Raw genomic sequence first — 25,546 nt, 5'->3', positions numbered from 1 at the left:
TGTTTCAAATGGAGTTTTCCACTGTAAGCTTCCCAGCTTTAGAGTATATAAAATAACGCGTGTGGGTTACATAGGCTCCATCTTCATTATGGGATATAATAATATAATAATAATTTATTATTATTACCCCGCCCATCTGGCTGGGTTTCTCCAGCCACTCTGGGCAGCTCCCAACCGAATACCTGTATTAAAAACACAATACAGCATTAAACATTAAAAACTTCCCCAAACAGGGCTGCCTTCAGAGTCTTCTAAAAGTCTGGGGGTTGTTGTTCTCTTTGACATCTGGTGGGAGGGCGTTCCACAGGGCAGCCGCCACTGCCGAGAAGGCCCTCTGCCTGGTTCCCTGTAAACCCACTTCTCGCATAGGAACATGGGCGTAGGCAGGTTGGTTTTTTTTAGGGTAGATAAAACCTCAAATTTGCATTGATTTGTATTGATTTTTACTGATGAGGGGCCGCTGCTTCCGCTTGGCTACGTCCCAGTATGGGAGAATCCCGGCCAAGCATTTCTCTCCATTGTCTTACGGCACTGCAGCCTATGTGTCACTCTTCACCTTTTGGTATATCTAGGGTTAGTCCCTTCACTTTCCTCCTCCTCCTTTCTGCCCCCACCCGCTCTTTAATTCTTGGCCTTTTCAGTTCGCGACATCTCGCAGGACGGCCGTAAAGCAGCGCGGGGAGGCAAGAGGGGGCGTGGCGGGCGGGAAAACGGACGGGCGGACGCGGCTGAGAAGCGGGAGCCCGCGCAGCAGCAGGTTGCGTCGGCTGTTCCCCTGGCCGAGAGCGGGCGAGAGCGTGCGCAGGCGCGGTGGTGGTCTCTCCGCGCGCTTGGGCTCGGGGATGGGGCTGCTGGAGCTTTGCCGCGGGGCCTTCGGCGCCGCCGACCTGTACCAGGTGCTGGGCGTGAGGCGCGAGGCTTCGGCCGACGAGATCCGCCGCGGCTACCACAAGGTCTCGCTGCGGGTGCACCCGGACCGCGCCGACCCGGACAGCAAGGAGGCGGCCACCCGGCATTTCCAGGTGAGGGGAGGCGCGGGGAAACCTGCCTCGGATTGGCCGGCTGGCGCTTTTGCGAGTTGGTGAGCCGCGGAACCCGGGTTCAAATCCTGCTCTGACTCGCTTGGCACCAAGCTCGACTTAATCATAATATGATACAGTCATAATGATTTATTATTCATACCCCGCCCATCTGGCTGGGTTTCCCCAGCCACTCTGGGCGGTTCCCAACAGAATATTCAAAACACGTATCAAACATTACAAACTTCCCTAAACTTCAGGTGCCTTCTAAAAGTCAGGTGGTGACTTAGGCCACTTGCACCCTCCACCTCATCTCGCAAAATTGTGTACTGCCCTGGGTTTCTAGGATGGAAATGCGACCAAAGTGCGTGCGATCCGCCAAATAATAGGAATAATTGTGGTTTTTTTATAATAATGATGATGATGATTTTATTATTTCTACCCCACAGATCTGAATGGGTCGCCCCAGCCACTCTAGGCATCTTCCAGTATATAATTTCATCCCTAGATCTCAGGCCAGTTCATAGCTTAAGATAAAAAACACAAAATGCGTTAATAAAAAAAAACCAAGAACAAAGCACAGCTCCGTGAGGGCCCTCTTGTTCTAGGCAGGCCTGCAGTAGGAGCCCTGCCCTTCCTTAGCCCCAATAGTCCACCTGCCTGCCTCCTTGCTCACAACCAGTCCAGGGGCTGGTCCTGCCTGTCAACTTCCTCATCAGCAGGGAGCAGAATGAGGCAAAACTAGAAAGAGTTGCCTCTGCCTGCCCCCACCTACTGTTGGTGTCCCTGCCTTCCACCCTATCAGTCTCAAGTGGCACTGATTAACAGGTCGTTTAATTTACAAGCATGTATCTACATACTTAGGAAGCCCCCCTCCCCAACTTGTGTGTCTTTATTGGGGGTGGGTCCCTGTTCTGCTTCCAGTCTTAGGGACCACTTCACCTTCAAGTTTGGAGGGGGAGAGTAGAACCTGCAGTGCTCCAGTTCAGGCCTGGTGGGAAATGCATGAGCCAAGAGGACCATTTCCCCCTTTTTTCCAGCCCATGCCCTGCTCTGTGGCCTAGCACAAGATGGGTAAGGATTGGGTACACTGCTAATTCTGAACCTGAGTATTTTATAGCTATATAACAGGGGTGGGGTGGTTAATGGTTATGCATGGTAGAAAAGGAAAAGGTATTATTTTAGAAAAAGAGGAGCCAGAACTCACCACAAACGCCTCCATTTTTCTAGCAATTGTGCAAATCCTGAGAGGTGCTGGAACATCCTGTGTTTGCCTTTTCTTTGAAAATCTGGATGTATGGCAAATTCCCTTAAAAACACCTCAAAAACTTACTTATTTTCTTGAAATTTTGCAGAAAAAGCTCAACAACAACTTTTGTGTCTGGATTTTCACTTTTTAAAATATGGCAGCCCTACTTCAACCCAAATCCAACTTACTATAAGCTGTTAGGGCTTCTGTCCTACCCGTTTTGGTTCTCTCCAATGTTTGGTGTTATTTTGGGGTTTTATAGTTATACACCTCTGTTTGCCTACGGAGTCCCTCGAGTATGTTGAAACCACTGCAATTTTGGGGTAGTCCCGTTTTGTTTGTAAACTTACTGGCACCCAACTTCTTGGAAATTCCACTGTTAGAGGGAATGCTAGCATAGTAACATAACCTGAATAAGAAAGAAGCCAGTTGTGAGACAAGTGGGATGACATGGGTTGTGTCTTACTGGAGTAGTGAGGTGGTTTGTCTTGTCTCTTCTTAGATCCTGGGCAAGGTGTATGCAGTACTGAGTGACCAGGAACTGCGGGCTCTGTATGACCAGCAGGGGATTGTGGATGAGGAGTCAACTGTGCTGACTCAGGACCGCAACTGGGAAGAATACTGGAGGCTGCTGTTCAAAAAAGTAGGTAGTCTTCTTCAATGTGATGGTGGTCCTTCTCTCACAACTGGAATGATAAAATCTGTAAAGAAAGTGCTATTTCTTTTATCTGTAGGGCAAATGGAACTTCTGTGGGACCTTTGCCCTCATCCCCTTTATTTTACTTTCATCTGTGGGATGGGTTGTTATTTGTGATGCCAACTTTTTCTCTGGATTTTTGCAAACCTGAACCTTATGTGTTTTTTTGTGTAATATCAAAATACAATGTTCTGTTTTCACAGCTCAAGATGTTAAGTGCCCTTTCATTATTTCTTTGATCCCTGGAAAAATTTGCTTAATGCTATTGTAGTAAACAGGGTGCAGCTAAAAAAAAAAGATGGAATCGCAAGGAATGATAGCTCTGAAATGCTTTAGTGCTGAAATATCCTTTCAAATTTGTACACCGTGGGTTGTATCCAACAGTGAAATACTCAAGGGTGGACCTATTCAAATCAATACACTTGAGTTAGTCAAGCCCATTGATTTCCCTGGGTCTAAGTATGACTTATGGATCCTTAATCCCCCACCCCCATTTGCAGGCCAACTTTGACAAGTGGGCAGGACCCTTTGGGTGTCAATGACAAGTGGCTGACACCTGCCAAAGTTCAAAGGAGCTCATTGTAACCAGATTGGTGGTTACAGCAACGTCCTTTGAAGATGTTCTTTCAGCACCATTCTGATGCTTGGTGCTGGGAGCTTGCCTTCGAAGGGGCTCCCAGGACCCACCAATCAGCAATTACAGGGAGCCCCCTTGAAGACCAATTGGAGAAAACAGATTGGATTCAAGCTATTTTCTCCAAATGAAGCATGTTTCCTCTGCAGATGAATACAACCTGTGTGTGCCCCAATCTGTTTCGTCTTGCTTTGCCTGGCTTTGGATACACTTTCTTCCATTAAAAAGGCCCTGTACAAATGAACTCGAATTACAGAAAAGTAAAATTTTAAATTAATGAATTTGGGATGGAAAAATGTGTGTGTGTGACTTGAGTGTGGTAAAAAGGATTGTCATTCATGGAATTCAACTCTCTTTGTTGTTCTTTTAAAATTAGATAACTGTAAAAGATATTGAAGACTTTGAGAAGAAGTACAAAGATTCTGCAGAAGAGCTGGTGGACATTAAAGCAGCATATGAAGATTTTAAAGGCGATATGGACAAAATTATGGAATCTGTACTGTGTGTTGATTATACAGATGAGCCGAGAATAAGAGAGATTATCCAACATGCCATTGATTCTGGAGAACTTCCATCTTACAAAGCCTTTACAAAAGAGTCTAAGCAAAAGATGAATTCAAGAAAACGGAAGGTAGGCTTGCAAGAGGCAAAAGACTGTGTGACAAAATATGTAATTCTTACTATCAACTCCAGTTCTGATTGTTTCACCGTCTGTAAACATATTTCCTATTTCACGGAATGTACTTTTTCAAATATAACATCCTTTCAGGGGTTGAACCAGTGCGCTTGAGTTGCAGAGAGAACACAGCCTGTTTTCTTCAGCTACTGGTTTCTGGAAGGGGACCCCCCCCCCATTCAACCCAGTTCTTTGAGAGGGGAGAAAGCCTGTATTTCTTTATCTTGATGCACTGAGTGAACACGCCAAATTCAGAACATCCTTATGTAACAGCATCCTATTGGTTTTTGATCTTCCTTTTATAGTTGCTAGGTATTAAATGAATATCATCTAGGATTTTATGATATACTGCCATTTATTTATTATTTATGATGTGGTAATCCTTTAATGTAAAACACTAGAATCTACCTACAATGCAGCAAAACATTTGCTGGCCTTTCTTCTCTCTGGGGAGACATAAGCAAGTTTTTCTAACGTTGTTCAAGCCATCCTGCAAATTTGTTGAAAATGGCCTGGTAGAAATGCTTACAATATAATAATAACAAATAAATTGCTTGCTGCTGCAATAGGTTAAGAAAGAAATTTTGCATTCACTTCAACAACTGTGTCAATGTTTCAGGCTCGACAAGAAGCTAAAGAGGCAGAAAAATCCAGAGAAGAACTGGGTCTTGGTGAAGGGGAAGATGACCTAAAAGCACTAATTCAAGTAAGAGTGGAGAAAGCTACAAATCATTCTAACAAGTTAGATAGTATTACCTTTTGTTAGGGTAGAGGGAGCCTTTAACTTTAAATGATTTAATCCTCCAGCATTGGAAAGCTAATTTTAATGTTCAGGATAGCAAAAAAACAGTGAGGTCCCCTTGGGATTTTTTTTACGGAGACTAGTGTTATTTAATTTATTCCAAAATGATCAGGAGTCGCAGGTGAGCAATGAGACAGCCAGATTTACAGATGACACTAAATTGTTCATGATAGTGGTATCAAAAGGCGACAAAATTGCAAGTGAGATTTAGTGTGTATAATAAGTTGTAAAGTGATGCATGTTGGGACAAAATAATAACTGTAATTTCACATACATACTGATGAGGTTTGAATATGGCTGTGACTAAGGGGTTGAATATTTAAGGGAATTTGCGCATCAAGGAGAGGCAACATGTGATCTGATTTCTAAATAAAAGTTAACCAACTGCCAACAGTTGTCCTTAGAGTTGCATTTTTAAATAGTTCGTCTTGAACAGTATTATTCATACTTCACAACAATCTGATCTCTTTCAAATATTCTGCAGATACACTATTTTAAAATATTTATATACATTTTCTTATGTATACCACCTTATTAGTAACTTGATTAAATGCCAAATATTTAGTCAAAACATGAGAAATACTTGTAAGCTCATTTAACCATCTTGTTTTTGTCATTTAACAGAGCAAAAATGAGAATCGAAAAAAGGAAATGGATGATTTTCTGGCTCAGATGGAAGCAAAGTATGGAACCAAATCCAAAAAAGGAGGAAAGAAAACAGCACCCAAGAAAGGAATGAAATGACTTTATTAATTTTCTGCTTTCATTTCATTTCTTCCGTTAACATTAATCTTGCTTTGAGACAGCCAAGGAAAGCAAGATGCTTTCATCAATTCATTGAAACTCACATTGGGTAGAAGGCATTCTGAAGAGGCAAGCTGCAGAACTAAAGCTGCTATTAAATGCTTCAAGATGCCACGGAGGAGTCAAGGTGGCATTTCAGACTGCAGCAGTACAGCAAGATTGCTGTGAACAAAAAAGAAACTGGTAAAATGAAAAAACATCAATCTTTAAAAAAAACTTCCCATCTGAATTAATGTAAAACAGTATTGTATGTTGCAGGAATATGTTTGGGCAAGTACTGTCAGTTTGATTTTATAAAGGCATTTATTAAACTTAATAAAGTATGTTTTTGAAAAGTGTGTGAAAAGTCAGAACTTGCCCATGATGGGCTCTAGCCAAAATGCATCAGTTGGAGAAGGAAGGTAGGAGGCAGACAGGGGGAAATGGTAAACTTAGGTGTTCATTGGGCTCTGTAGTATGCTATCTAAAACCTTGCTTCACTGTTGCTGGTATGTGTGGTCTGGGAGTCCGCCCAACAGTAGAAGCAAATTAGCAAGCTGGTTCTGCCTTCTAACTGTGCAAGAGGGGCAGCCTGAATGATGGAGAATATCTCCCAGACTTTAAAAAACAAGATTGATGCAGTGAGTGAAAAAACAGTGCGTGCTAAGGGTATGAAAGGTCTTGCCAACGGTGTGCCACTTATGCCTATAACTATGAACATACATACAAACTTGTCAGAGCCAGAAGCTATAGTGATAGAATTGGACTAATGATGGAAGATCCAAGTTAAAATCCCTGCTGTGCCATGAAGCTTGCTTGGGTCAGTTACTCTTGACTGCACCATTCTCAAAGCCAAGATCTACCCACTGGGATTTAATAACAATTCAAATGCATTTTAGAAAATATTTTTTTATTTTTATATAAAAGTTATTCCATATTACAATTTAATAAGAATCTGTTCCCACCAGTTTCTTACAACTTTCACATGGTATCTAGAATATAATGCAAAGCTATCTTTAATTTACATAACTTCATACAATTGTCATCTGGCACTTACTTTGTCTAGTAAGACCTAGAACTATTTTTTATGTTACATGAAAATTACAGCAGACATTAAATGCAACATTCAATGTAGGCAATGCTTTTTCTAAATATTTCCATCTTAACAAAGTGTTCTCTCCCCAATGAGAGAACATTAAAACTGAACCTTCCTGCTGTACATAATGTGTGTACCAAACATCTTGCTTCATTTTAAACAAGGGAAAGTAAGTACTGAAAGTATAGATGGTAGTACACAAAACTGTTGCACTCCCAAGTTTTAATCTTGGCCACCTTTTGGACATCATCACCTGCAGCTTTTTCTAAGTATGCAAACAACTGGCACTCAGAACATTTTATACAGTTAAGACAAAATACTGGAAGTGTGCCCAAGCACACTTATTTAATTTTACTAAATATATTGCCATCAAGTGCCAATAACTGGCAAGTCAATTGGTGTTACAACATTATCACTGCTAGAAGAATCCTATTTTTAGGCAGACATTCTTTGTAATAGATTGTATTAACAATAATACTAGAGGTTAGCAGATTTCCTGAACACATGCTTTCAGCACCCAACAGAATACCATAGCCGATTTACAGGAACAAAAATAAGAGAGAACCTTGTAGTCTTTGGCATTTGTTTTAAGTCAATACAAAAATAAGATGTTTTGTAAAGAAAGTTTTAAGACTTCTTCTGTAAACAGGTTTGATATTGCTACAGTTGAATACTGATTGTAAAAGCTGCTACAGTCATTCCCTCATCTTGGAAATAGATGGTTTATTGCCACAACGTTATAGTCCCTGTCTGCTTCTCGATCCACCTCGGCTGTGAGTTCTCACAGAGCCATGTAACTGAAGACCTACTGAGCAAAAACCAGATAAAAGCTGTGAAAGCAACTGTACTAAAAGCAAACTTCATGCATGCAGTAATGGGCTGTATCCAGCACTGCAGCTTTGCTAGTGCAGGGGACTTCAAATGCAGAACAGAGCTTCCTCTTCTGTCCCCTCCAGCTCCCCATGCACACTCAAAATCAGTTCCAGAGGGTTGGGAGACCCACCAGGGGAGATTTTTGGGAGCATGCTGGGAAAGGAGAGGAAACCTAAGTCCCACTGTAGAAGTGGCACCCCACTGGCACATCACTGGATAAAACCCAAAATTATGCCCACAAGTGTTCATGCCACAATAAACCTGTCAATGATTCAGAACAGCACATGCTTTTGTGGTGTGATCCTCTCGTGCCAGTGTACATCATAATGTATATGGGGCCCTCAATGACACGTACGTTTCCAAACAAATTTTGACTGGGATGCATTCTAAGATGCCCCAGGCATGTGAAAAGACTGTACCATTTGAGTTTGCTCTCAGGCCCACTTTATACAAGGGTATAGTTGCTTTTCAGGAGTTCTCATGTAGCTTCCTTTACAACTTTCTGATGAGAGGGACCAATGACAGTAATTACATCCATCAGCAGTACAGAGAGCCTGGCACAGGAAATAGCCACATCATCAGTCCATCCCACGTAATCACAACATTACCCAAAAGGCATCAAAGTCACCAAGAGAACAGCAACCCCCCTGCTCCTGCAATGGAGGTACTATACCTCAATTGGAAAAGGAAATTAACAGTGCTCTGCCCTAAATTTGGTTCATATTGCTGGATTAAAAGACAGAGCAAGACTTCTGTGTCTTTAAAACAGCAAGCACAGCTCCTTCACACTGGGTGTGATCGAAGAAGCTTCATCTTCTTTCCATACAAGTATTTGAAAAGACATGGCAGCCCTATATCAATTTCAGTCTCAATTCAAAGCTACCGCTATCAATCTAAAAGGCACTGTCTATTAATATACATTTGGAATACAAAATTCACATTTGTAGGGCTGAAGAAGTGTGAACTTGGAAGACTTCCGTGGCTGTCATGTATGAGGGCGTGTGCCATGGGTACTCGGTTAGACTGAAAGAATAAACACAGCTGGAACCCTGCTTTGTATGCTCAACAGTAGAAACAACAGGAATATAACCTAAATATGCTATTCTAGGTTCAAAATTACACGTTTGACAAAATGGCCAACAACTTCAAAGAGAATGCTAAGTATTTTATGATTTGCAACCAAATAAAGGGCATCGGTTGCCTCTTACTTCTTACCCAGCGGAGGTTGGTCTTCTTTGTCCTCCTCGTCCTCATTCAGAAAATTACCAAGAGCCTGGTGGTGGAAGGAATTAATATAGGAAGAGCTGGATATCCCTAAACTGACTCCCATCACTCCAACATTTATAGCATCTGTAACGTAATACGAGATTTCAATCTTAGGCTGTGGCATATTATTAATATAGTTAGCGTACCAAAGCCATTTTAAGCAATACATGCTCCACTTTGCACATACCTGTGCCAGCAGATCCTTTACTATTTCGTGGTTGATTAGCATAATCAATAACAGTGCAAGAGCGACGATATTGCGAGTCTGGCTAAAAGCGCAAAAAAAAAAAAGTTAAAGAATCATAGAGTTGGAAGGGAGCCTGAGGATCAATTAGTCCAACCCCCTACAATGCAGGAATCCTGCCCCCAGCTGGTCCAGGGTGGACTTGAACCACCACCAACCAGATGCACTGACCCATTGCCCCACTAGAGATACCGTATTTTGGATCAGGCTATTGCAAAATCAAAATACTCAAAGCTCACAATCCTTCCCCATGTCTGGTTCTCCTGTAGCTCTGCTTCTTCCCTACCCCGAAGCCGAGTAGCACTCCAGGGCATTATGGGGAACAGGCTGTACTCTTTCCACATTCCCATCTAGTCTTCCTTCTCTGCACTATAAAGTTTCTCGTGATCTCAAGTAATTTAAGCATGGAGAGAGAAGGTGTAATGTCCTGGTATGTTGCTGCTTCCACATACTGAGAGGCAGAGAGTAATCATTGTGTAAAGCTACTTTTATGAATCTGAAAGCCACTCTGAAGGCTCTCATATCTATTCTCAGAGGGAAGTCAGTCACACACAGTCACACACAGTCACTCACACACACACACACACACACACACACACACACACACACACACTTGTTTCTCTTTCCTTCTCTCCCATTGTCCTGAAACTAAGCCAAGATATATGGAACTGAAGCGATTCCATTTTCTACCTCTGCCGACCTACCCATGTTTCCATTCCTTGCTTCCTCTTATTTCCCTCTGCCTATTTTAGATGGGAAGCCCTTGTCGTAGATCTTTGTCAAGTTACATGTACGCAGATGGTGTTATATAAATTAATTAATATACGTGTGGGAGCCACACAACCTGGGACAATTAGAAGGGACTTGTACAGATCCTAATTCATTTGCTTAAAATCTACCATTGAGTGCCGAAGGATTCTGTACCTACACTTAAAATAACAGGGAAACCTGCAAACATAGACCTATGGATTTTGATACTGGCCACGGATAATGGCAAGAGGAATATCTACTCTTTCCAGGTTTGAATGTAATTTGAACACATCTTACCCAAAATGCATGCGATGTGTTGGGTCTGGAGAAACTATCAGGTAATAAAAATCTCTCATGCACTGGTTGATGGTTAATTTCATCTGCTATTGCACTGCGAGCCCGGCTAGCATTCCCCCGAGATTTCTGCATGGTGAAGAGAAAAAAGCCATGGGTTTTAGATACAAATTTACACTAAAAGAAATGCAAAAGCTTGAAAATACTGGTATCACACCCTCTGCATTAAGGCAGTAACAGACAGTGGTGCAGTTGATTAATCTGATGAATAACAGAGAGAGAAGAACCTTTTCACTCTCCTGGTAAACACACTGCATGTAAGCATTCTGCTTCAAGGTTGATAGTCTCAAGAAGTAAAAACAGATTACTCACAACCCAGAAATTAGATATAACTACTTAAGAATTAATATTTGCTTTGAGGGTGGGTGTGGGTTTTAGTTTCAAAAAATGCACAACAATTATTTTTATAATATTCTCTTGTAAATCATAAACATTCATTCAAACAAAACAAAACAAAAACCGATTCTTACTATCTTACAGTAAGGACCACAAGGCGAGGCTTGAAGAATCCCCTGTCATTCTAAGACCAGAATTGTTTCAGCAGAAGAGGTCGCTTACCATTTGCTTTTGAGATCCCAAATGATCTGCTATATCTACAGTACTAATTGGAGGAAGGAGGTTATTTCTGCTCAGTGGCATTGGGGAAGGTGATGACAGTTGCTCATTTGCAGTGGACCTGGAAAAGACCAATGACAATTACTAAAAACGACATTTGCACTGGAAATTACGAGACTGATGTGAATTCAAAGTAAATAACAAAAAGAAGTGTCCATGCAAGTTGATGAAAAATACTGGGTTTCAGTGTGGGGAGTCGATGAGATTGTGGCTTAAATGGCGAGTTCCATGTGGGAGAAACTCCAGCAGAGATAAGAAATGGAGGAATTGGCATGCATTTTGTAGACATTTCTCTCCAATACTGAACCAACACCAGTGAGGAATACAAAATGATTGCAACTATTTCAAGCTTCAACACTTTTCCTAGTTTAAGGCTAAAGGAGGAAAATAACTGTCTTCCACAGGTAACCTGGCACCCTTCAAAGCTGATTTATTTAAATTATTTCACTGCAATTAACAGCAACACAACTTGAGGACTGCTTTCAGTCTATGAAATGCCTTCCTTATTGAGTCCTTTCAAAACACTGCTTCTCTTTTACCTCTAAAAATCAATGGCCAACGTGACCTAACTGACGGATTTGCCTCAAGCTTAACATGTATCTGCAATGATAGCTTAATAAGTCTTATCAAAGGCCTAGACTTCAGGAATGGATTGAGGCAAAATACTCGCTTGCCATCCATTATTCAATCACGAGAGAAGAGAGTGATATGTGTGAGCAGAAATACAAGAAACATACCAATGGAACAAGGCAAGCTGTTACTAGCATCTGAAGCAGATATAGCCACACAGTGACGCTAAGTGTCTGACATAATATGCATCTTGATATATGACTGAAATGGATGAGACAAGTTGTGTTAAACTCAACTCAAGTAAGACAGATGCTTGAGGGCAAAGGGAAGCTTTTTGCAGATTCTGCATCAACCTCTTTAGTTGTCAGCACCTGTCCATTGATTGTGTAGGTGGTGCACACTTTGGGACCAATCCATCTTGTGTCCAAGTTTCAACTGTGGTCACATTTACTTCTTCTAGGTCTACACCCTGGTTATCTTGAGGGATGAATACTGCAGGGCTCTCTACCTGGGGCTGTAGAATGGAAAATACAGAGTAGCTGCAACTGGTCCAAGCTCAAGTAGCCAATCTCTTTCAGCACCGCTATACTGCCTCTCAATTTTATACTGGACTCAAAGGAAATCCTTGTTCTGCCTATAACTTGGCCCTCTCACTGCTCAGCAAGCACCCCTCCGTGGCAGAGCTTCTGTAATATTTGTCCATTATATTTATGAGCCACTCTGTAACAATGTTCTTTGAGCAATGAACAAATAAAACAGCTTCACAAAATCAAAGAACACGACAAAACAAAGACTAAAAGCCAACAGCCAAGGGAGCATGATGCAACTCTAAACTTATCTGCCACCATAAAAGGGGGCGAGGGGAAATTTCCCGAAGAGACAAAACTCTAAACTTCCAAGTAAACAACAAGAACAGAAGGACTGCGGGGAGAGAATCAAATATGTGTTTACAAAGAACTGAAACTATTGCAGATTCTGTTCTTAATGGTATAATAGTGCTAGTCCTCATTCAGCATTAATGGCATAGTGTGGCCATCCACATGCAATGCATGCAGGATAAACTCGCTCTGGAGGTGGAAGTGCTGTTCCTGGGCTCCTTTGGGAGGAAGGGTGGGATATACAAATTTAATAAATAAAGGTCCCTCTGCGGCTTTTGAAAAATGTACCATGCCCCAGAGGAACAGAGCCTCCACAAACCTTTGTGTTTTTAAAGAAGAATCCATTTTAAAGGCTTATGTAAAGTAGAGGATCTGCTCAATAGAGTTACCCTTCTTGTCCTTATTTTAAAGGGTTTCATAAACAGTCCTGCTCTTGAGCAGTACAATGGTGAAATGCTTTACCTCAAAAATAGCAGATCATAAAATAGCACAGATGTGAAGAACTGGATGGGAAGGGGAATTGTGTTGGCCAGCACTAAAGATATAATGGGCACTATCTTTCAGATGGCTATAATAATTTTATGTAGTACAGGTGTACCTTGGTTCCCGAACACCTTAGTTGTCGAATAAATCGGCTCTCGAACTCTGCAAACCCAGAAGTAAATGTTCTGAATGTTTTGAATGTTTTTCAGAAGCCAAATGTCCAATAGGAGGCTTCCAACTGAGTGCAGGAAGCTCCTGCAGACAATCAGAAGCCACACCTTGGTTTTTGAACGGTTTCGGGAGTCAAACGGACTCCCAGAACGGATTAAGTTTGAGAACCAAGGTACCACTGTACTCTATTGCTGGAGAATATCTGCATTTTCCTTGCAACAGTCTATTGTGACTTGGGTGATAGGGAAATGGTGATTCCCTACAGAAGAGGTATAAGCTGGAGAAGCGGATGTTTTGATTCTCTACATCATCAAATAATAAAAAGGTAAAGGTAAAGGACCCCTGACAGTTAAGTCCAGTCACAAATGACTCTGGGGTTGCGGTGCTCATCTCGCTTTACTGGCCGAGGGAGCTGACATTTGTCTGCAGACAGTTTTTCTGGGTCATGTGGCCAGCATGACTAAGCTGTTTCTAGCGAAACCAGAGCAGGGCACAGAAACACCATTTACCTTCCCACCGGAGCAGTACCTATTTATCTACTTGCACTTTGACGTGCTTTCAAACTGTTAGGTTGGCAGGAGCTGGGACTGAACAACAGGAGCTCACCCCGTTGCGGGGTTTCGAACCGCCGACCTTCCAATTGGCAAGCCCAAGGCTCAGTGGTTTATACCACAGCACCTCCCGCGTCCCAACATCAAATAATAACTGCACAAATAAAGTGATAACCAGGAAAGGCTTCAGCTCATACATGAAATCTTACAAAAGAACAGCTTAGAACATGGTCACAATTTTCACAGGCAGTGTCTAGTGTCTCCTTTTGCAAAACAGAACAAATTAGATAACAAATATTACTTATCCGACTGCCTGTCTCACGCACCCCACCCTCGACTTCCACAAGATCTGATCCTGTCATGCTGAACATTTCAAAAGGCAGAGATTAAGCCAGAAGTAAGTATCAACCTACAGCCGTGTTCCCCTGATGACATCCTCCATGGGTCTCGGTGTCCCTGAGCGAGAATGGCTCGTGTTGATGGGGTGCAGAGTACGTGGTGGAGGGTTGCGCCTTCTAGCAGACTGTGCAGAATAGGACAGAGAAGATGTACTGAGCTCAAGTGGGCGATTTGGCCGAGCTCTGGTTGACAGGATAGAAGTGGAGCCTGGCCTCATAAGCAATCTGTCATCCAAGTCTCTGGCACCAAGTGGGGGAAAGCATAGGAGCAAAATGAAATATTCATAAACTGATTTCGCACCATCCACATCAATTAACGAGGCACAATACCACTACAAAGGCAGCTACTGCACAGCTATTCTGCTCTATAAAGCCCATGTGTATCCCGGTAAGATGGTCTGAAGGCACATGAGGTCAAAGCTAAGCAGGTTCAGTTCATGCTTGGGTGTGTGAACCACAAGTCCACCACCTTTGGCTCCATGACAGAAGAAAGGCACAGTATAAAATGAGTTTTTAAACATGTGCAAGGAAAACAGATTCCATCCTAGCATTATTATCCTTAGCATTTGTATTTCAATGAAAAGGGGATGCTAAACACCTATTGTGCTGCAGGAGCCACTACACTGAGCAAATCCACTAGCATATTAAGTATGAATTTTACATCTTCTGCATGTTGAGAGGTGTAATTGATTTCTATGTGGGGGTTTTGATAGTAACCTGAGCTAGCTTGATCTTTAGCCTAGCTCAGTTTTAGACAAGCCAAAATGGACTAGAGTAGAAGCATTCAATGGTTCCTCCACAGCTGTGGATGCATAGAGCAGGAGGAAGGTGTTTAAAAGTCAATATAAACTTAGCAAAACTTGAATCCCAACACAACTGCTTCCTTATATCTCTAACTCGCAGTGCAGCTTTCATACAGAACAAACAAAAGATGGCTACTCTTACAATATTTTATCCATCAGAGGCAAGTTCCTTTGCTGTAAGGGGATCCCATGAATAACCATCAAACCATTCAAATTACGTTGTGGACCACCGCTCGTTCCTTGTGAGAGATTTGCCTGCAGGTTACAAGAAATTAAATTTGCCCTCAGCATTAAATGAAAGATATGCATTTGTTAATTTCCAATCTCGGCTCTTACTGAAAAAAGGATTGGAAAAGAGTAAATGTCAATGGACTCAAGAAAAGCAGTGCATACCCTCAATTTGTTCATAAGTAACGCGTAACAAGGCATTAATGGTCTTATAAGCAGTTCTTGTATCTTTTTAAATTACGCACTGTTTATTATATAACATGGCTTCATAACCAAGGTAATTAAATTATTTAAGCTTAGCATAAATTAATCTGGACGAAATACTTTCAGCAGAGAAAAAAAGTTTAGGTCACACGCATAAGCAAACATATGACAACATGGTTAGATTTCTACTTTGTGTATATGCTGCCAACAACTACTCAGTCCTCATACATTTGCATGAATGTATGATAGATTGATTTCAGTGGACCTTGTTACCAGCTACACGTGTACAACTGCTGAAATTCTCATTGTTGACAAAGAATGCATTATCTTGAGGTAAATCTTAGGAAACAGGGAGAGGGGGCACTTGCTGTTCTCAACTGCTGAACTGGTCCCTGCTGCACATATTGGTAGATACATCCTGATCCAGTGGCAGAGAAATCAAACTTGAGCATCAGTAAGTCAGCTGGGCTTACAACTGTGATTCACAACCACCTCTCTTATCAGGTTAGGACAGGGGTCTGCAACCCGCGGCTCCGGAGCCGCATGTGGCTCTTTTACACCTTTGCCGCGGCTCCGGGGCGGATACTAGCGAGGGGAGGAGGCGCATTGTGCGCCCCGACACTCTCCACTGTGGCGGGCGCTGTACTGGCTGTGACGTCGCATGGGGGCGGTGCGTGCGTTAGTCACGCACCGTCCCAACGTCACCTTCCCGCCCGCCCGCTACATTGTAAGGGGCATGTACGCTGGTCACTGCATTGAAAGGGGGCATGTACGCTGGTCACTGTTTTGAAGGGGAGTGAAGAACACACACACACACAAAAAGGTAACTTGTTAATTTAACGTTTATTTCTATGAGGAGGAGTAATTCTGAGGGGTCAAACAAAGAAATAATAAAAAAGTGACAAAAACGTTATTTTTATAATGACGAGTTTTGCGGCTCCCAGTTTTTTTTTTCTTTAGAAACGGGTCCAAGTGGCTCTTTTTGTCTTAAAGGTTGCAGACCCCTGGGTTAGGAGAAAGGGCATGGTCCCTCACCCCCCCCTTCTTTGTGGCAGGCCTCCCCCAGCCTTGTAAGCATTTTCTCACCTAAAGTATATCTGGTTACAGCAGCTTCTGTACTGAAAAGACATGGATGTCTGTCATAGCCTGCTGCAGCCTTCCCTCACTTATAACTTCCAATGCAATATAATACCACTCTAGAGTTAGCTGACCTTTAGGAGTAGGTTTTTGAAAGGTCAAAAGGGGGACTAGGAAAAGTCCTACTTAGTACTGGGGGGCCAAATCTAAAAAAATGTAAGCACAAATCTCATTGCCGTTTGTTACTGAATTTATTCAGGATCAGCCTAAACTTGCTAAGATGGGATATTATTAATGTATGACTAAACTAAATTGCTTAATACACTACTGAATGAGGTTCTCCCTTCCCCAGCCACTGCATCATATGTCCCATTGCCTCCTTAATAACAAAGGAATCCAAGAAACAGCGTAACCCAAAGCTGTCTAATTTGGAAGTAAAGTTCTGCTGAAATTAATGTACAATACTTCTGTGGTAATGAATTTTGACTCAAAATAGTTCTGCATCATCTGAGAAAACGCAAAATCATCATCATCATCCACCCGCCATATTACACTGACAGGAGAAAGAAAAGAGCTATACCCCAGGGGTATACATACTTCCGGTGTTTTTCTCTTCTTTTTGCTTTTGCGGCCACATCGGTGTTTTGAGTACTATGCATACAATAAGGTATACATGAGGAAGACAGAGGATTATACAGGGAAGTGAAAGGGGGAAAATAAAAAAAGGAAAGAAACCGAGTTAAAATGGATCAAACACTAGTTAAACCTTGGGTTCTTATCTTTATTATGGAGAGTATGCAGAGCAAGAACTAGTTTAAAAAACAAAGGTAATCAACAGAGATGCTTTATACATCCAAGCAGCAAAATAAGAGTGCTCTCCGTTGCCCACTAAGCTGGGAAATGATTGAGTTGGTATCTCCCATACCAGTCCTCTAACTCTGTATACCTCTTATTTCATCAAAGCGCAAAGAAGGAAAATGTTTTCTAAATAAGGTAGATAGAATTTTAAGAGTTGTGACAGTATGTGATAAAGCGAAAGTTTTGCAAGGACAGATATAGTCAAGCCATTGCAATGTCTAATTTTCAGGCAAGTTAACATGACAAATTTCTTTGCCTAGACACCATCTCAACCTGATGTGTCTTCTTAAACTTACCTGATTTGAAGGGATGGAGGGCATCTTAGTTTGCGGCATTCGAGGTAATAACAGTGGCAAAGGCTCAAACTGCATAAAAGGACTTCCTGAATCTGTCCGGTTTGTTTCAACAGTTATGACATTCTTCTCATCGTCTACCAGAAATAGGACAAACATAAATCAGAATGCACTGTTCACTTTGGATTCTTATAAAGCAAAATTTTAAGAAAGGTGGCTTTTATCTCCTTGAAAGGTATATAAATGGGCTTCATACTCTTGATTTTAATCAGAGACATTTAAAAGAGCTAGAATACATGGAGTTCCATGCATGTCAGTGGACCAAAATATCTGGTCATTAAAATCCACACAGGATAAGACTTCCCAATGCAATTTATAGCAAACTGCAAGAGTGTTAAACTATGACTCACTGGACTGAAACTGTTTCTAGGCATAAGGCGTACTTCGGTGGGGGGGGGGGCAATATAGCTTGCTAAGTACCGGTATTTAACACTACATTTTGAAGTGGGCGGGGAAAACTTTGGAGAATGTTATCCACTGCATTTTAGCCTTGAAACTTACCTGAGACTGACCCTTCCCAGTGTCTACAGATTAATTGCTCCATATGGCCCAAGACTTCACTCCAGACATCATCAAACACATAGGAAAGGACAGCATCTCTCATGCAGTAGGATGGCGAGATAGGAGGGAAACCTAATTTCCGTCTGTCAGGTGAAAGACCCATTTTCCAATCATGCAACTCTTCTTCCCTTTGAATGAAACAAGATAATGTTACAGTTCTGTTTTAATTTTATTTAATCAAAGCCAGAAGTGACTTTGTGCCTACCTGACAAATTTAGAGCTGATGGGTGGAATTCAATGCTGAACTCTTCTAATTGTTCTGTCTGAGCAATCCCTGCAGCTTACCAGATGGAATGAGCCCCCCTCCCCTGCCACTGCTCTGGGGGGGGGGGTTCCAATGCCCCTAAGAGGTGGGGAGAGGAAACCCTGTTGTGAAAGTCCTTGCACAGGGCTTCTCCTGACAGAGATGGTTAGGTGACTCCTGCCCTTAAGAGTGGTAGTCAACGAAGTTTTACTCAGAGCAGACCCACTGAAATTAATGGTCTTAACTTAATCATGCTCATTCATTTCAATGGTTTAATTTATAAACCAATAATTATTTTTTGTACATATCCAAATGTATTAAGCTGCTTTAAATTAAATTATGCACAAGTTGCTTTAAGTTGCCTCATTTTAAAATATTCCACCTTATGTGTTTTCTGCAACTTCTGTAAGCATTCGTATTACCATGTCATAATACCATTAAGCTTTGTCCACTAATAAAGCAAGTGATTTGTTTCAGTTATAATCCTGAGTCTGTGGTTTCCCTGGTTAAGATATACTCCCCGTTGCAATGGGTTCCTGCTGAGCAATTGAAAACTTTGAGGGATTCAATGACTAGCCAGGATTTGGCACAGGACTCAGTGGCCATGACTGGATCACAGAATTAACACTCCCTACCTCCATTCCAAAGACAAATGATCAAGACAGCTAGAAGGAAATACTACAGTAAAGATGAATAACTGTTCTAGAAGGCAGTATTCACTAAATGCTGATCATATCCCCAGTCAGTCCAGTGGCTGAAAAACTCTCTGCACATATATTTTTTTGGAACTCTGTGAATCATAAATAGCAAGCGGTACATTTCCACTAGTAAAACAGCATTGGATCTACCATGTTAATAGACCTTTTATTCAAATGAGGCATAAATAAAATGTGCAGCTTGAGTTCAGGTCCTTTGGCTCCCAAGTTTCCAGTGTGTCCTCTGCCATTCAGCAACTTGCCCACCTAGAACTATACGCACTGCATGATAATCAGCATTAAGTACAACATCATGATGCTGGGGAGGAATAAAGCTGCAATTTTAAACTCAACAGCTATTTAGTGAGAAAATCACCAAATCTATAGGGTGGCGCCACCGACAAGGATTTACAAAGCTATTATGAGCACTTCAGTGGAACAAAAAAAACCAAAACAAAAAAAACAAAACAAAAAACCACTGTGTAATTTATTATTTTCTACTGTTAGGAACAAGTTACATTTTAGCAATTAATTCCAAGTCACTAGCAGCAAATATCAGTGCAGACTAGGTTAAACAAATATTCAATACCTACACATCTCTGCGATCAAATGCTAAATATTCCTCCATTACACCTTCAGAGACAATCACTCCACCGTCTCCTTCTTCACTCTCTAATAAACACAATTCAGGTGGTTTTGAAATGCTGTCTTCTTTACATATAGAAGTAACAGAAAGAGGAACCTTTTTGCCCAAAATACTAAACCTGAAAAACATGGCAGTAAACAAGAAGGATTACTTTTATATCTCAATGGTACAGTTATAGTATTGGTGACATGGGCAGATTTTCCCACTCACCCATGGAGGCTCTTAAGCTCTCCCAACAGCAATGGACAAATATCAAAACCCAACCATAAAATGAAAGCTGGAAAAATTTATTCAGTTTTAATAATGATGATGATGATGATGTTAGGCTTTTGAGTTGACTTATTTCATTTTAGACAACAAACCCAAAAAAAAGACCTAATTATCCTGAATGCAATTATACCCACTCTCTTCTTTTTAAGCACTAAGAGTAAATAAATAATCTCAGAAACAGTTTTCCTAAATATTCCAGAAAGTAGTTTTGGAGAAGTTATGCTATTTTTAAAAAGTCATTTTATGCCTCATCTGACAGCAGCTGACGATGCAATCCCATGTATGTATATAAGTGTAAAGGTATATAACATTAAGTATATATAAGATTGCAGTCCTAAAGTGCAGTCCCATGGTCCTGCAGGGGCGAGGCGAGGGGAAAGCATTCAAAGGGTGATAGGATTTAGCAGGTTTCCCTCTCCACAGAAGCTCCATGTGTGGGGCATGAGGTCCACCCCCCGAGGCCACCTTGATGCAAAATGTGGAGTGGGGGAGCTTTTTTTAAAAAAAAGGCTCAAAAGGGGAAAGCTCAGCAGGACTTTGTATTTGGCAGTTAATCCACCACAAACATTCCCCATACCTTGCCCCAGTAGGTTTGCTCTGCCAATCATTCATTGATAATGGAACACTTCTGCAGAATTAGAGATCACTGATACTTACTCACTCGGATCTTTCTCTAGTGATGGGGTCATATCTGATGAACCTAAGGTGCTGCAAGTTGAACTCGAGTACCAGCCGTAACCTTCGTCTGTGGGAATCACTACTTGTTTCCCTACAATCCTGATATTAAAGAGAGAATTATTTTTAAAATTAGAAATGGCTTTGGAGAAACTGGCAAAGTATGCCTAATCCACAAAATAAGACCTAAAGCAAAATAAGACCTAAAGGTATACAAAACCTACAACTCAAGGAAGGAATTTACTTGTGAAGGAAGGACGGTGTAAGCAACAACTACTCTTGAAGAGCACTTACTTTGCAACAGCAAGATAAAATTATCATCTCCTGCAACATTATGTTAGTATGTTCCAACAAAAGCAATTCTTACAGTTGAGTCATTCAGCATCAAAGAAGAGATTTGGAAAGAAACAGCAGAATCAGCCACGGTGTTGGTCCATAATGATTCAGTCAGGAACAAGAGCAGAGAGGGCGGCACATTTAGAACAAAAACTGAACCTCTACAGCAGTTGTGAAGAAGCTGAAAAGTAGAGGTTTGTGCTGTTTTCTAGTACTGTGAAATACATCACTAACACATCATAAAAATACCTGAGATGGGGAAAGCTTGACATCCATTGTTGGCACTCCTCCTCTAGGCCTTCAACATACATGCTTGTTTTCTGTTCATACAAGAGCTCATCAATATATCTAAATATTTGTTGTACTTGCCGCGTGGCAGCTTTATCAAATTCCTGAACAGAAATTAGGGAAGAAATAAAAATAGGAAACAAAATTACATCTTTGGGGTATTATGTGGACTAACTAGCTAGTTTCACAATTTAGCAGGATACTCAGAACTTTCTTCGTAAAGCAAATATAAAATTAACCTTGTAGCACACACTCGCATGAGAAGAGATGGGGGGATTTATAATTCATTTTTCACCATGCCTCCTCCAGGCACCACACCTGAAGGGTTAAGGGGTCCTCCGGGGATACTCAAGGCTTTAAATCCAGGTCATATGCTCAGTGGCCAGAGAATACTGACTGTGTGCTGAGAGTGTGTTTTTTCCCTAAGGAAACCTAGGAGGGAGAAACAATGGAATATCTATCTATTTTTAAAAAATAAATACATAAACAAAGATATTGGGATGTTATGACTGACACACTGAATAGGAGCACTCTTTGTTGCAGGGCCCACTAGGAAAGAATAAATGAGTAAGCTGAATGAAGAATTGCAAATACAACTCAAAATGTAGTTCAAGGCCAAAAGGGAATGGGGCTGCACCAAGTACATTGCTATAGGATGGGACCCAAGTCTTCTAGAATCTTATCAGAATGGCTTAAATTTGAATGTCATTTGTTTCCAAGGTCTATTTAAAATAGTAATATGTCAGACCTGAGTATCGTCCTAAGCCATGAAAGTTTTACTGATTGATTTGCAAGAAACTTTTTACATTTTAATCGGCAATACAATAACAAAACTAACAAAGATGAAGAGCAGAAGAGGGAGGAATGGGGAAGGATCAGATAAGAGATGGAGTTCTTGAGCCCCAGGTACAATCCAGGTAATAAGATGATTTAAGTATTTGAAACAATGCGCCAGATTGCAATTCTAATTTTCGAAGGATCTTGTTTGTTAAATTATCCAAAACAGGGTCACTGACTTCTAAAGAAGAACTACAATAGTAATTTTTATCAGAAACCTAAAGTTATTGGACTCTGAAACCTGCAAATATTTTTAAGATAAAGACTGTTCTTAAGGATGCTGAATTCTGAACCAACTTCCAAGAATGAATACACACAACTCTATTAGGACTACAATATTTTTGCAGCATTCACTGCAAAAAAAAAAACATGTGCATGAGTGTAACTGAAATATGTCAAAGCTTGTACCGGCCTGCCTACTGACTCATAAGTGTATTTGTTAGGACCAATGTGCGAAATTATGTGAAGGACAGAGGTCTAAACTTATCAATAATATTTTTCAAAGGATTATTCTCATTTTAACTGAAGGATTATAATCTACTCACATCATAGCCCCAAGAAAAGACTGAGCTGTCTTCTGTAGAGGTGCCTGTGAAGCTCTGACTAGCTGACCATGAGTTTCCATCGTCTACTGAAGTGACAGATTGGTAGTTTGAATCTTTTGTACTTTCAGACTCACTAATATGTACAGGGAGAGTGGAGAGAGAAGAGAGAAAGGGAATCTTAATATAAGAAAAGTCATATGAGTTAAGCTTTCCAAAGTGAATAGGAAGTATATGGGGAACAGTTTAGATTCTAGTGGGGAAGATATCTTTCAAATAATGTAATTCTGTGGATACACGTTAAAAGTACCATAAAATAGACACACATATGAAGTTCTGCTAACGATAAAATATGTTTTAGTCCAATTTATTACTACTGGACTGAAGAAGGAAGCTAAAGTTACACCACCAAATGAAGTTTAGTAACAATGAAATCAAATTATATTGTAACTAACAATATTATATAAACATCATGAAATAAAGATTGGTAACAATGAAATCACATTATATTGTTTCTAACAACATTATTTAAACATCAATGTATGTGAACAATACTTAAGAACAGTTGTTGTTGTTGTTTGTTATTCTGGAGCCCCAAGTTGCAATTATACAACTAAAAATGAAACATGCATATCAACTAGAAAATAAAGACTTGTTTTTAAAAGCAGCTATGATCTAGTGCAAGAAAATTGGTGCCTCTTGTTAAATGGGGTTTCTGTGTATTACCATGTCCCCATTCTAGAGCACTGGAAAAAAGAATGACTTTATTTACTTTCAATAAGTTTGTAATTAAAAAAAAGGAGAGAGAAAGACTATCTCTTGCCTTTGGTATATGATGACACCATGTTGCAAATTAAAGCAATAGGTTACGCCTTTCCAAAAAGGCATTGCTGGCTTCATAGGATTAACATTTGACCATGGCCAAACAACAGTCACTATTTGACTGGATGTTTAACAAGTGTCCCAGACCTACTAAAAGTGGAGGGGGAAATAGCCATAGGAATGAAAAATGAAAGCAGTCAACAGAAATGTATTTTCCAACCTCTTCTCACAAACCTCCCCCCACAAATATTTACACTATCTGAATACCTTGAAATGTCTTCCTGACTTTCAGTAGATGGATAACTGTCATCCAGTGAGTCTGGCAGGGGATGATGTTCTAAGGAACTTTTTGTAAGTCCTCGGCTAAAAAAAGAGCGGGGGAAGAAAAGTAAAAATGTGATTCAAGTAAAGGTAAAGGGACCCCTGACCATTAGGTCCAGTCGTGTCCGACTCTGGGGTTGTGGCGCTCATCTCGCTTTATTGGCCAAGAGAGCCGGCGTACAGCTTCCGGGTCATGTGGCCAGCATGACTAAGCCACTTATGGCGAACCAGAGCAGCGCACGGAAACTCCATTTACCTTCAGTGGAAATAAATTACAGCCTCTAACAGTGACTTTAATGTCTTCTTACCAACAAGCAATCAGCATTAAAAATTGTTGGGAACTGTTTCTTATTAACAAAAATATTTTAAGTTTTTAAAATATACATTCAAGCCTGTCACACCAGAAGGATGCAAAAGGTTTTCGTATGACGTTGATTGGTTCTGTAGCACGTTACACTTCTGCTTTGAGGGCCACACTTCCACTTTGAGCATTACACTGACAATGTGAGTGTTACACTGAGGTCTATCTGTTTTTGCTATTTATTTTGTGTTTTTGCTTTGCGGCTTTTTTGTTTTGTTTTTGTGACTGTGTGGAACCCAGTTCAGGTACTGACTGATTGTGTGACTACAGTACATTCTTTATTGCTTTCATTTTATGGATCAATGGTCTCGTTAGATAGTAAAATTCATGTTAAATTGCTGTTTTAGGGGTTGTTTTTCAAAGCCTGGAACGGGTTAATCCATTCTGCATTACTTTCTACTGTATGGGAAAGCGTGCCTTGGTTTTGGAACAGACTTCCGGAACGGATTTACCAGTTTTGGTACCACTGTAAAGCTGAATTACTGTGTTGTGAAATGATGCCTGTCTCCAAAGCAGAAAGTTTGGGAAGCTCTGCCCTAGGTGGTAGCAGTGGCAAGATTTTATTGATATCGCTGTTATCTCAGCCTTGGTTTTCAGGGAGGTGGTAAATCAACTCCTGTGGGTTAGTATGACAGATTGTTCCTCCACCAATGAAAAAAACAACACTCAAGCCACGCATAGGCAAATTCAGCCCTCCAGATGTTTTTGGGACTACAATTCCCATCATCCCTGACCACTGGTCCTGTTAGCTAGGGATGATGGGAGTTGTAGTCCCAAAACATCTGGAGGGCCGGGTTTGCTTATGCCTGCTCTGAGCCTAGAAAACAGGGTGAAAGTTAGGCTGGGACCTTTCTCTCCAGCAAGGCGGCTTTCCACGTGGAGGAGCCTGTTTTGGTGGGCTCGAGGGCATCCCGTCAGGGGAGCCTGCTTTTCCCCGAGGCACTCCGGAAAGACACAGCCCGGACCCGCCCCCTCCCGAGGCCTCCGTCTCCTCCGGGACGCCCCACCAGGCCGCGGCGGCAGGGTCGCCGTCGGGGAGTCGGAAGGGTCCCCCGCCCGGACGGAAGGCGCCTCAGGGTCGCGACGCCAGCAAGGAAAGGCCACTCACATCCCCTGGGCGTCGGGGGCCACCGGCTTCCGTGTGTATCGCGAGATCATCCTCCCGCCTCAGCGCTGCATCTCGGTCCCTGTCGGCGCTGCCGGCTGGCCGGCTGGGCCCTCGGCCGCCATGGCGACGCCCCGCCCCGCCCCGCCCCGCCTGCCCTTCCGGTCCGCTCTAGGCCAGCGGAAGCCTCCACTCGGTGGTGGTGGGGAGG

The 25,546-nt window shown here is 41.6% G+C and overlaps 2 protein-coding genes across 6 annotated transcripts; one reads left to right on the top strand and one right to left on the bottom strand.

Moving 5' to 3' along the window:
• Nucleotides 1–705: 705 nt before the first annotated feature.
• Nucleotides 706–6,216, top strand: DNAJC9 (DnaJ heat shock protein family (Hsp40) member C9). The gene is made up of 5 exons (XM_081861982.1): nucleotides 706–1,022; nucleotides 2,771–2,911; nucleotides 3,976–4,230; nucleotides 4,895–4,981; nucleotides 5,702–6,216. The coding sequence occupies exons 1-5, from the start codon at nucleotides 843–845 to the stop codon at nucleotides 5,819–5,821; spliced, it is 783 nt and encodes a 260-aa protein (XP_081718108.1). The 5' UTR covers nucleotides 706–842; the 3' UTR covers nucleotides 5,822–6,216.
• Nucleotides 6,217–6,753: 537 nt separating this feature from the next.
• FAM149B1 (family with sequence similarity 149 member B1) lies at nucleotides 6,754–25,497 on the bottom strand. 5 transcript variants are annotated; one of them, XM_081861799.1, is made up of 16 exons: nucleotides 25,339–25,497; nucleotides 23,816–23,911; nucleotides 22,730–22,862; nucleotides 21,309–21,451; nucleotides 20,706–20,825; nucleotides 19,726–19,896; nucleotides 18,134–18,321; nucleotides 17,576–17,709; nucleotides 17,019–17,072; nucleotides 15,055–15,167; nucleotides 14,125–14,349; nucleotides 11,002–11,119; nucleotides 10,387–10,512; nucleotides 9,283–9,364; nucleotides 9,045–9,179; nucleotides 6,754–7,764 (listed from the first exon to the last, which is right to left on the bottom strand). In XM_081861799.1, the coding sequence occupies exons 1-16, from the start codon at nucleotides 25,386–25,388 to the stop codon at nucleotides 7,694–7,696; spliced, it is 1,959 nt and encodes a 652-aa protein (XP_081717925.1). In that variant the 5' UTR covers nucleotides 25,389–25,497; the 3' UTR covers nucleotides 6,754–7,693. The 5 variants fall into 5 exon arrangements, with proteins under 5 accessions (XP_081717925.1, XP_081717926.1, XP_081717927.1 ...); XM_081861800.1 differs by having other exon boundaries at nucleotides 6,754–7,761; XM_081861801.1 differs by lacking the exon at nucleotides 17,019–17,072.
• Nucleotides 25,498–25,546: the final 49 nt, after the last annotated feature.

The sequence above is a fragment of the Podarcis erhardii genome (genome assembly GCF_964252035.2).
Source record: "Podarcis erhardii genome assembly, chromosome: 5".
NCBI lineage: Eukaryota > Metazoa > Chordata > Lepidosauria > Squamata > Lacertidae > Podarcis > Podarcis erhardii.
The sequence above is the reverse complement of the archived record's forward strand: the minus strand, read 5'-3'. Positions and strand labels throughout refer to the sequence as shown.